The sequence below is a fragment of the Drosophila erecta genome, unplaced genomic scaffold (assembly GCF_003286155.1).
Source record: "Drosophila erecta strain 14021-0224.00,06,07 unplaced genomic scaffold, DereRS2 tig00000000-arrow-pilon, whole genome shotgun sequence".
NCBI classification, from domain to species: domain Eukaryota; kingdom Metazoa; phylum Arthropoda; class Insecta; order Diptera; family Drosophilidae; genus Drosophila; species Drosophila erecta.
In genome coordinates, this window is record NW_020825194.1 from 23,531,587 (window position 1) to 23,543,173 (window position 11,587).

An 11,587-nucleotide genomic window follows, 5' to 3' on the forward strand; every position below is an offset into this window, starting at 1 on the left:
TGATAATCTTTGACCTTGTGCGATCAGTATTCAAGAAAGAGTATGTAGTGCGTTTTTAGTATCATTTTATTTAGCAAAGTACAAAAATTGTAAACATAGAAAACAAGCAAATTCTAATCATGTGGTGTAAAAGCAGAACGGTATATGTGTAAATTCATATAACAAGTATAAGAGTTCAACTATTTGTCAAGTTCTATGGCTCTCTTGGTATGAAACTGGCTCTAGTCCTTGCCAATGTTAGCCTCAGTCTTGCGGTACTCGGCCCAGTCGACAAACCCATCATTGTTCAGATCCATGGACTTCAGCACATAGTCAATGGTGTCCTCCAGAGCTTTGTCTGTGTACACTGATCCGGACTTGTGATCCTCGGGCTGCTCCGTTTGGCCCTCGGCGTGTCCTTCTTGGTGACCCTCTGCTGCTTTCTCGTTACTATCTTTCACTAGAAAGGTAATGAAGCGTCACACACTTTAAAGCTCCACTTGGCATGGTTAACTTGTTAGCTAAGCGCACCCGAAACCGGAAAATGTGTTCTAAAGTCTACAGTTCTACTTGTTAGAGGTACTAGATGTCGTGCCCTGTGATTTGAATTCGATTTTATTCGCAAATTCGGCTTTACTTACAGAGATTTGCATGCGTCTATATAATAGGTTTCAGTTTAAAAAGATTTCCACACAGACGGTGTTTCCTTCGTTCTTTTTTTTTGCATAGTTTCATTTTCTTTTTGTACAAAACAAACGTTTACACAATCAGTCTGTTTTTGCTGCTCTAAAGTTGCGCTTAAAAATTAGTTCATATCGAAAAGTAACTAAAATTATGACAATGGAAAACAAACGAAACAAGGCGGCTGGAATTGCACAAACCACTCGAGAGATTCGTGAGAAATGTTCGAAAATGGGAATCTTTTGAAAGAGTTCTCAGAAAGACGTTTAGTTAGAATTTGTTCAATAGGGTTCTCCGATTGGAATGCTTGCAGCATGTTAAGTAAATTTCATTCAAAATTATCTAAGAAGTGCGCTAAAACCGTCGACGTGGTCCACGTAATTTCAGGGTGCTTGGGGCAGAAACAGGAGTATGTATTGCATGTCACAGAGCGCGGGACGAGGACATGTTAATGTATGTAAACAGAACGGATCGGGGTGACTACTAATGAACCGGCTGCTGCTGTTGCTGCTGGTGCTGCTGTTCTTGTGGCTGCTGCTGTTGCTGCTGCTGCTTTTCGGCTGCCTTTTGCTGCGCCTTGATGAACTCCGGATAGTCAATGTAGCCGTCGCGCGAGGTGTCGTCCATCTGCAGGATGGGATCAATGAGGGCCACTAGCTCCTCGTCGGAGAAGACCTTCTCCTCTACGTGCGGCTTCTCGCCGTTCGGCTGCTCCTTGCTGCCTTGCTCTGCGTGGCAATGAGTTGTTATGGCGGATGCGAGATGGATTAGCATGAGATTCGAGCATGACCACAACCATAACCGGAAACAGCCCAGTTTTATTACGCATATGCAAAGAAGTAGAATAGAATAGTGGGTCAAACAAAACGAAATACAGAAACTACAAACGCATCTCTAACTATCGAGCCAGTTTTAAAAGCACTAACTATCTTACCGTGCCAATGGATCAGTGACTTGATCAGCTCGCAGCCGTCCAACTTGTTGTTGTTATCCGAGTCGTGCATCTTGAAGTAGTGGAACTGCAGCTCGGCCTCGGACATTTTGCTCGTATCGATCGGCACTTGCATGTGCTCCTGGATGTGACTGGAAGTAAAATGTCAAGGGTTGGTATTAATTTAAAGCTTAAATAGGTAGAAGTGTGAATAAAATAAACAAGAAAGAACGCTACAGTTCCTCGACTATCAGATACCCGTTACTCGGCTAGTGGGAGTGCAAACGAGAAAGTGCAACATTCTTTTTGGCGTATTGATAGAAAATATATGTCTTCGGAATCTGTATGTATAATATTAGCTTTTACGGTTCTTGAGATCTTAACATTCATATGGACGGACAAAGGGAAATGGCTAGATCGACTCCGCTATTGATCCTGATCAAGAATATATATTCTTTATGGCTGGAAACGCTTCCATCCACCAGTTACATAAATCTCAACGATTCTGGTATACCCTTTGACTCTACGACTAACGGGTATAAAAATAAACGCCTAAGTGTTGAGCGATTGTTAACGATAACGATTTTTCATGATAACAAAATATTTGGCTGAATTTAAATAAATAAATATTTCTTACATCATTTTATTATTAGAATATAACCAATTGCTTGACACATGAGAAACATCTTCCAAGAACTTTTTAGCATAACTTGTATTGACTATTTTGTGTTCAAAATTTGTAGATCACCCCGGAAATGTGCATGTGTATTTACTTTCAGCATCGAACTCTTGATATTTAATTTATTAAATTGTGTATGGAAAAATACTCCACATCACTTTGGCTGTATGGAAATGTCACCATGGTTAATTTATAAACTTCTTCCCTAATTCAAGCTTTTTATTTGAGGTACAACAACATACCTAAATAACTTTAGAGATTTATTTAAGACACCAAGACACCCATAACCGCCAAAGCTCAAAAAATAGACGGGCACTTACGCGCGCTCCTGCTGGATGTTGCCAGTGTTTAGGACCTGCTGAGGTTGCCCATGGTGGTGGCCACCTGCCTGCTGGTGGTGTCCCTGCTGGTGCTGCTGTTGGACTTGCTGCACCGTCGGTTGCTGGTGAATTGGTTGATGCTGCTGCTGCTGCTGCTGCACAGGAACTTGCTGATATTGGACCGGTGCCTGCTGCTGCACGGGAACTTGAACCTGCTCATATTGCTAGAAGTCGAAGGCCTACTGGTTAAATGTCTGCCATTAGAGGATACGTTATTCACTCACGTATTGCTGGGGCGGCACACCGGGTGCCGAGTGGACCTGTTGCTGGTACTGCGGCTGGTGGTGCTGCGGTGGTGGCGGTGGGTGGTGCTGTGGCACCTGCTGCGGCACTTGTTGCTGCAATATGTGTTGGTTAATTAACTCATGGGCGAATGGAGGTGCTTTAAACCACTCACATAGTGTTGCGGATTCACGCCGGGAGCGACGCGCTGCCCGCTAGCCAATCCAATCAGGATTAGGGGCAGCAGCAGCTGGACTGCCGGCAATTCCGTGAAGCGCATCTGCATGGAAGTGCTGGATTCTGGCGGGGTCGGATCGGATCGGTATGGGACCTGTGTCGGTTCTGGTGGCTATGCAATCACCACGTCGCAAAGACAAAACACACACGTACACAAATCGCTGCTTCTTCGCCGCTGGCCATTCGCATCGGGCGACAGCTGTTTCACAGGTAATTGCGGTCATTCGCCACGAAACGGATGCAGGGGTACGGTCACACTGCGTGCTTACATCAAGGGTATTCATGCATCCCAGTAATTTAAGCAAGTTTGAAACCAAAATAAGAAACTCTATAATAAGCTTGATGCTTCCATTTATTAAATTGAAAATAAATCAAAGTTATAGTTGTACAATTTTACCGTTATGTGCATCTAGTATACGAACTAGTATCCCGTTTATGCTTAGCAGTTGAACACCTGAAGGAACACCCCAAGTGCAGTTGGGCATAATTAGGGTATTTCGGGGATTCAAATTACGGTCTGCCATGGACACCCTGTTAACCTTCTCTTCGTTTTCAACCAGCATATTGACTGGTTCAGCGCTGCTCAAAATACAAAGATTTGAATATCTCGACCAGGGAAATTGCTAAATAATGGTAAGAATGCTGATGCCGAAGCACCCATAGCTACTGCAAGTAAATAGCAGTTATTGTATGCGCCTCAGCACCCTAAAACACCATGCACGTGGGATGGCCACTCAACCTAACCCCACTTAATTCATGTTTACGCCAAATTCGCAGGCTGCTGCACCCAAGGATATTGAGAAGCCCCATGGCGGCGATTCTGCCTCTGTGCACCGCATCCGCATCACCCTGACCTCCAGGAACGTGCGTTCCCTGGAGAACGTGTGCCGCGACCTGATCAACGGTGCCAAGAACCAGAACCTGCGCGTCAAGGTGAGAATTTGAGATCCATCTCGAGGATTCCGAAGTTGCATTTACCTGGAGGCTTTGCGTGACCCCAGACGCTTAGCCTAGTCATAAATAAATGCCAGATAAAGCGCCTGAGTCGGACATTATTCCTGCACTGATTACTCCAGAGCAGGAATATCATATGGTTCAGGCTACAAGGCCTTCTTTATATGATATGTCTTTCTTATTATAAATTCCTTCATTTCAGGGCCCCGTGCGCATGCCGACTAAGACCCTGCGTATCACAACCCGTAAGACTCCTTGTGGTGAGGGTTCGAAGACCTGGGATCGCTTCCAGGTGGGTTATTTCTTATAGTATACATAATTAAAAATGGGCAGATCTGATATCGTGGTTGGGCGTTCAACCAGTCGTTCCACAGTATTAATGATTTGCCCAGATAAAACGTATTCTCATAGTACAATTTGTTGGTATTTCCTCACAATTTGCCTCTCTGAATTCGACAAAAATAATTAATGATGCGTCACTATTAATAATTAATTAGCTTGCAAGAAGAGCTGCATATTAAATAAATATTTAATGTTAACCCTTAATTCCAGATGAGAATCCACAAGCGCATCATCGACTTGCACTCGCCTTCTGAGATTGTCAAGAAGATCACCTCCATCAACATCGAGCCCGGCGTAGAGGTTGAGGTCACCATCGCCAACTAAGATCGGCAGATGCCACATTTTTACACCTCGAAAAGTTTGGCGTACAAATAAAAACAAAGAACTTTTTCCAAACACATTTGGTCAATTTTATTGTGCGAAGATAGCATTACTTTACTGGAATGTTCTGTAATGGTAATGGAGTGCTTCGAATTGCAAGGCAGTCTAATAGTAGTCTGGAACTGGGGCGCATGCAATCTTGACAAAGTCTGCATAACGCACCGTGCTGTTGTTGTTCACATTGGCCTCCCGAAAGATGTTGTCCACCTCGCGCATGGACAGACCCTCTCCCCAGTTTTGAAGGAGGTTGCGCAGCTGTCTGGCCGAGATGGTTCCCTTATTCTGCGGATCGGCTGCTTTAAAGGCGGCAATGACCTCGTCCGGCAAACTCTCCACCTTGGAGTGCTGGTGCATAATGTCCAGAAAGTCGGCGAAGCTCATTTTCCCATTCTTTTGCTTGAGATAGGAAACCAGTTCCTGAATCGTCGGCGAAAGACCCAAAGAACGCATAATAACCTGATGATATGAAGTTTTCTCCATTAGTATGTGTTTTTTCTGGGGTGGGAGCCCCACTCACGGTTAGTTCGTCCAAATTGTTGATTTGGCCCGAGCGGGCGAACAGATAGAAACATTCACGGAACTCTGGAGGTTAAAGATAAGAAATGCTTTCGGAATGAAATCATTAATGCGTCACACGCATACTTACCGTCAATATCCTGTTCTTTAAAGTAACGAGCCTGAAATAAAGTTGAGAAGTAGAAAGTTGCATAAATACAAATGGTTAATGGGGGCATTCGAGTGGAAAGTGCAGTTAGGAACAGAAGATCGCATTTCCTTTTTAAGGGAGTGGCATTTATAACTCACCATTTTATAGTGTTTGTAGTATACTTGCAATTAGTTAAAATAACTTAACAAAACCATAAATAAATTAAGGAAACAATTCAGAGAGTTAATAAATAAACGGAACGTAGAACTCAAACAGGTAGTATGCCAGTGTGACCAAAAAGTTGTGTGACCATTGATGGGTAATTGAAAACACTACATATATATGTAGTATGACCGTATATCTGTGAGATTCCCGGTAATTCAAATGATGGAATTTAACGGAAAACATTTTTTTTAATGGCTTAAAAACAACAAAACTTCGTCCATCATGAACATTTTCCATATGATTAGCTTAATTAATTATCCATACTGCCCATTTAACGAAAATAGTTTGAATACTTATTGCTATTTATGCAATCATCTTTAAAATTTCTAATTTTTTGTTAGTATTACATATAGTAACATATCCATTATTACACCCACAACTCCCCATAAGATAACTATAAGCAACATACACTAGTATAAGCTCATATACACACATTAATGTATAAACACAAAATATCTAAGTCTAAGCACAAAATGTAATCAAAGAACGAGAGCCCTTCGATTAACCTCGGACACAGCGTCATGTTCCAAAGCCACCCTTTCTCACAGATCGGAAATCATAAACATAGACACTTGTCGCCTTATCATAAACATAGACACTTGCCGCCTTTATAAACACAGACTCTCGTCCCCTAATCATTTGCATTCGACCACTTGGCGAGCCAACTGAAATAATAAACTTTCGCGATCGGCGCCTACGCCTACGCACTTGTCCCAGGATTCTCCAATTACCCCTATTCTTCAGAAGACTCTCTTCCAACAAGAAAATAGAGGTTTACAACCAAACTCTCTTAAACTTCGCTCTTTGGCTTCCCCAAATTGCCTATAAAACAGCAAGCATGCCTCTATGCAGCAGTTCAGTACTGAGTACGTTATCAACCGCGATAACACCGCTTAAGCCAATTTAACTTTCCAATCTCGTGATAATCAAATGGCTCTAGTTCTTTCCATAAATGGAATTAATAAAAAGGTTTAATAAAATATAAAACTCAATCGTGTGTTTTTTTTTATCAAACCCTCGGTCTGAATTCGTAAATGGCGCAGTCGGTAGGATAAAAAGAAAAAGTTGTACGACTCGTTTACAAATATCAATCTAGTGACAAAAGATCCTTGTACGACCAAGCGTATCTTTTAGTGATTGAACCACGCGAATCGGCGCTAAGTGAACGTAAATCGTAATACAATAAAACTCTTTTTATCCGCAAAAGAACTACGTATAATCGGTGGTTGTCACACAAGAGTCAACCTACTGCATACGATTAATAAAAGTGTAAAAACAAAAAACCAAGACTCTACAGAAACAAAAATCAACCATGGCAACCGAACAAATCCAACTATTATCAGAATCCTACTTGAATCAAGCCTTAAATCAAATTAGGCAAATACCTTCATTCAGTGGAGACACCCAAGAGCTCAGTGCCTTCATACGAAGGATAGAGTTCATACTCCAACTGTATCCAACAACGGACCCCAGGCAAAAACATGTATTCTTCAGCGCAATAGAGATGCAGCTTGCAGGAGATGCCCAACGAGTGTCACAATTATCTGGAGCAACAACCTGGCCCACCCTAATGAACGCACTCATCAGCGAATATAAAACACAAACACCATGTGAAGAATTACTCCGTCGCCTCTACAATACACCCTTCAACGGAAGTATCCGTAAGTTCGTCGAAGAATTAGAAGTCAAATCATTCACAATATCAAATAAGCTTATGTTAGAAAATAACGTTAACAACACCTTATTATACACAAATGCATTAAATAACACAGTTAAAGATGTGATCATGAGAAAATTGCCCGATAGGTTATTTATGACCCTTGCTAGACATGACATAACGACAGTATCTAAGCTCAAACAAATAGCTCAACAAGAAGGTGTATACGAAATAACCTTCAATGACCGAACGAAACACCAAAATAACTCCAATACTAACACAAATCCACCCCAAACTTCTAAGAATAAAGGAAATTATCAAAATTTCGCGAATTATGTTATGCACAACACAAATAAATCAAATCCCAACAATAATTCAAAACCTATTGTATCAAACCAGCAGGTTATGCATGAATTTAAACAAAAGCTAAATCAGGGTAGAGCCCAGAACCCTTTAAATTACCCACAACATAATAGTAAGGCACCAAACCCTCCCGTCAAACGGCAGAGAGAAAGTGCTAGTGACCAATACAAAATGGACACAAGCGAAAATTTTCTTCAACCAGCCTCGGAATCAGAAAGCGATCCAGAGGAGTAGGTAATCCATTCCTAAAAATTAAACTAAATAATATTACTCTCAAATGCCTAGTAGACACTGGTTCGTCTATCAATATTATGAAACAAAATTTCTTTAATTTCCCAATAAAATTCTCTAAAATGAAAGTCCACACTATCAATGGCACTATAGTATTGAACCAAAGCGTTTCATTGCATTCAAGCAAACTTTGTCCGACTAAACAAACATTCTTTATTCACAATTTCTCAGAAAAATATGATCTACTATTAGGCAGAAACTACTTAGAGTCAACCAACACTCAAATTAACTATTCAACACAAACAGTCAACATAAATGGCTACCCATTTAAAATGTGGTACGATCACATCCAAAAAGATGAGTCAAAAGTTACCAATGAGTACCCCAAGTCATCTAACCTAGAGGAAACTCCTCTACATACCCCAAAAACGGAAAAATCCCTCCGTAAAATTAAGCGGAAACCCCACTTAAAACCAGATGAGCCAAAGCCATCCAATCCAGAAGAATCCAAGACTACCAATGAGTGTCCCAAATCTTCTGAATCTGAGGAAAACCCTCTTATTACCCCTTACATAGAAGAAGCCCTTCTAGTAACATCCTCTAACTACGCCTTAAACGACGAGTTAAGAGAATCCAACGTATTCAGATTAGAACATCTAAATACGGAAGAAAGGGAACAACTTTCACACGTTTTGCTCGAATATAGTGATATTCAGTACAAAGAAGGTGAAAATTTGACCTTCACAAGTACGATTAAACACTCTATTCATACAAAGCACGAAGACCCTATCTATAAAAAACCATATAAATACCCCCAAGCATTTGACCAAGAAGTTAATAAACAAATCAACGAAATGATAGAACAAAAAATAATTAGGAAATCAAAATCTCCCTATTGTTCTCCAATTTGGATTGTCCCAAAGAAAAGCGATGCTTCTGGCAAACCAAAATTTCGATTAGTCATAGACTATCGTAGCCTCAATGAAATAACCATTGACGACAAATTCCCTATTCCTGTAATGGACGAAATATTAGACAAGCTTGGACGCTGTCAATACTTCACAACCATTGATCTAGCTAAAGGTTTCCATCAAATTCAAATGGACCAACAGTCAATACCCAAAACCGCATTCTCAACAAAACATGGACATTACGAATATACTCGTATGCCTTTCGGTTTGAAAAATGCACCAGCAACCTTTCAACGTTGCATGAATAACCTTCTAGAAGATTTAATCTATAAGGATTGTTTAGTCTACTTAGATGATATTATCGTTTACTCCACTTCACTAGAGGAACACATAATGTCATTGAAAAGGGTATTTGATAAGCTACGATCAGCAAATCTAAAATTGCAACTTGATAAATGTGAATTTCTAAAGAAAGAAACAGAATTTCTCGGTCACATTATCACGACAGACGGTATAAAACCAAACCCTAACAAAATAAAGGCAATTGTTAACTTTCCTATCCCAAAAACTACAAAAGGAATAAAATCTTTCCTTGGACTCTGCGGATTCTACCGTAAGTTCATTCCCAATTTTGCAAAAATAGCAAAACCCATGACACTTAAATTGAAAAAAGGAGCAACAATTAACACAAAAGATAATGACTACATGTCCGCCTTCGAGAAACTCAAAGTACTCATTACGTCCGATCCGATCCTAATATATCCTAACTTCGAAAAGAAATTCTCATTAACGACAGACGCAAGTAATATAGCTATAGGCGCTGTATTATCTCAAGAACACAAACCTATTTGTTATGCAAGCAGAACTCTAAACGAACACGAACTTAACTATTCAGCAATAGAAAAAGAACTATTAGCTATAGTATGGGCAACAAAATATTTCAGATCTTACCTATTCGGTAGAAAATTCGACATATTAAGCGATCATAGGCCACTTGTATGGCTAAACAACATAAAAGACCCTAACATGAAGTTACAGAGATGGAAGATAAAACTTAACGAATACGATTATAATATCCAATACCTACCTGGTAAAGAAAATCATGTCGCGGATGCTCTATCCAGAATTCAAATTCAAGAAAACTTCCTAGGAGAAGATGATCCAATCTCCCTTCCCACAGCAGCTACTATACATAGTGCATCAGAAGATAACCAAAATCACATTCCAATAACAGAAAGACCCCTTAATTATTATAACAGACAATTCGAATTCATAAAAGACAATTTTGACGACGTCCAGATAATAAAATATTTCCACAAAACTAGAATAAAAATCAGTTATAAAGAAATGACCGACACCCTTGCTAAAGACTTAATTAAAGAATACTTCTGTAATAAGAAAAGTGTTATTTACTTCCCTAATGAAATCGACTTTCAGATATTTCAAAATGCTTATATTCAAATCATAAGTTCCGACAATTTCACTAAAACCATGAAAACCAGTAACAAACTAATAGACATTCAAACATATGCCCAATTCAAAGAAATCATTCTTAAAACACATAAAGAATATTTACACCCTGGCATAGAAAAATTAACACTTCAGTTCAAAGAACTTTATTATTACCCCGATTACCAAAAGCTTATCCAAAACATCATAAATGAATGTGAAATCTGTAACATCGCTAAAACCGAACACAGAAACACAAAATTAACTATCGAAACAACCCCAGAAACCTTTAACCCCAGAGACAAATATGTCATAGACTTCTACTTAATAAACAATAAACAATTCCTATCATGTATTGACATTTATTCTAAATACGCCTCCCTGATAGAAGTAAATAGTAGAGACTGGCTTGAAGCTAAAAGAGCTATTTTACGTATATTCAACGACATGGGTAAACCCATAGAAATAAAAGCCGACAAAGACTCCGCTTTCATGTGCGTCGCACTTAAACTCTGGTTAGATTCAGAAGGAGTAACCTTAAACATAACGACAAGTAAAAATGGAATTTCTGACATCGAGAGATTTCATAAAACCGTTAATGAAAAATTAAGAATAATATCAAGCGAAAATGAACCCGAAAACCAATTCACAAAATTCGAAAAAATACTTTACGTATACAATCACAAAACAAAACACAACACAACTGGTCGAACACCAGCAGACATTTTTATTTTTGCAGGAACCCCTTGCTATAACACACAAGAAAATAAAGTGAACAAAATTAACAAACTCAATGAAACTAGACAAGACTTTAGTATAGACACCAATTTCAGAGAATCCCCTCTAGTTAGATCAAAAACGACTAACCCATTCAAAAAGACAGGAAATTTAAGACAAATAGACGAAAAACATTTTGAGGAAACAAATAGAGGTAGAAAAATAATACACTATAAATCTAAGTTTAAAAAGAAAAAGAAAATTAATAAAAGTAAATATAATAACGATAATTCCAGGCCTACTCCCGAGCATGATACTCATGTTATGCCTCCTATCGACAATTAACACACAATACTTAGAAGTAACACCTATCCAGGCCAAAAACGGTTACCTAATCTTTCAAACCGGATCATTAGATTTACCAATAAACTATGAATATCACTACTTATCTGTTAATTTAACTAAAACCGAAAATACTTATGAAGAACTTATCAAGCAAGCTCAAATCTTTGAAACTCTACAACAAATTCAGTATCTAACAGAAAAACTTAACAGAGAAATGAACGGTATAAGAATTGCAAAACGTAGTAAACGCGGTCTCG

General features: G+C 39.3%; 3 protein-coding genes across 4 annotated transcripts; 1 reads left to right on the forward strand and 2 right to left on the reverse strand.

Moving 5' to 3' along the window:
• Positions 1-48: 48 nt before the first annotated feature.
• LOC6553646 (putative mediator of RNA polymerase II transcription subunit 26) lies at positions 49-3,336 on the reverse strand. Of its 2 annotated transcripts, none has more exons than XM_015154165.2 (5): positions 3,048-3,336; positions 2,875-2,988; positions 2,591-2,814; positions 1,595-1,743; positions 49-439 (listed from the first exon to the last, which is right to left on the reverse strand). In XM_015154165.2, exons 1-5 carry the CDS (start codon positions 3,156-3,158, stop codon positions 222-224), a joined length of 816 nt encoding a protein of 271 aa, XP_015009651.1. In that variant the 5' UTR covers positions 3,159-3,336; the 3' UTR covers positions 49-221. The 2 variants fall into 2 exon arrangements, with proteins under 2 accessions (XP_015009651.1, XP_001979380.1); XM_001979344.3 differs by lacking the exon at positions 49-439 and adding an exon at positions 574-1,388.
• A 514-nt stretch (positions 3,337-3,850) lies between these two features.
• Positions 3,851-4,805, forward strand: LOC6553452 (40S ribosomal protein S20). Its single transcript, XM_026983108.1, has 3 exons — positions 3,851-4,042; positions 4,266-4,355; positions 4,616-4,805. The coding sequence occupies exons 1-3, from the start codon at positions 3,866-3,868 to the stop codon at positions 4,727-4,729; spliced, it is 381 nt and encodes a 126-aa protein (XP_026838909.1). The 5' UTR covers positions 3,851-3,865; the 3' UTR covers positions 4,730-4,805.
• On the reverse strand, positions 4,794-5,762 carry LOC6553451 (calmodulin-like protein 4). The gene is made up of 4 exons (XM_001979342.3): positions 5,591-5,762; positions 5,433-5,463; positions 5,304-5,368; positions 4,794-5,242 (listed from the first exon to the last, which is right to left on the reverse strand). Exons 1-4 carry the CDS (start codon positions 5,591-5,593, stop codon positions 4,892-4,894), a joined length of 450 nt encoding a protein of 149 aa, XP_001979378.1. The 5' UTR covers positions 5,594-5,762; the 3' UTR covers positions 4,794-4,891.
• Between the last annotated feature and the right edge of the window lie 5,825 nt (positions 5,763-11,587).

Excerpts from the sequence above, each read along its gene's own strand:
- LOC6553646 (XM_001979344.3), bottom strand. The coding sequence starts at position 3,158 with ATGCAGATGCGCTTCACGGAATTGCCGGCAGTCCAGCTGCTGCTGCCC. Across the intron at positions 1,744-2,590 it reads AACATCCAGCAGGAGCGCGC|TCACATCCAGGAGCACATGC; the intron begins GTAAGTGCCCGT and ends TTTTACTTCCAG. Across the intron at positions 1,389-1,594 it reads GTCACTGATCCATTGGCACG|AGCAAGGCAGCAAGGAGCAG; the intron begins GTAAGATAGTTA and ends ATTGCCACGCAG.
- LOC6553452 (XM_026983108.1), top strand. The coding sequence starts at position 3,866 with ATGTTTACGCCAAATTCGCAGGCTGCTGCACCCAAGGATATTGAGAAG. Across the intron at positions 4,043-4,265 it reads ACCAGAACCTGCGCGTCAAG|GGCCCCGTGCGCATGCCGAC; the intron begins GTGAGAATTTGA and ends CCTTCATTTCAG. Across the intron at positions 4,356-4,615 it reads AGACCTGGGATCGCTTCCAG|ATGAGAATCCACAAGCGCAT; the intron begins GTGGGTTATTTC and ends CCTTAATTCCAG.
- LOC6553451 (XM_001979342.3), bottom strand. Across the intron at positions 5,369-5,432 it reads TAAAGAACAGGATATTGACG|AGTTCCGTGAATGTTTCTAT; the intron begins GTAAGTATGCGT and ends TTTAACCTCCAG. Across the intron at positions 5,243-5,303 it reads ACAATTTGGACGAACTAACC|GTTATTATGCGTTCTTTGGG; the intron begins GTGAGTGGGGCT and ends TCATATCATCAG.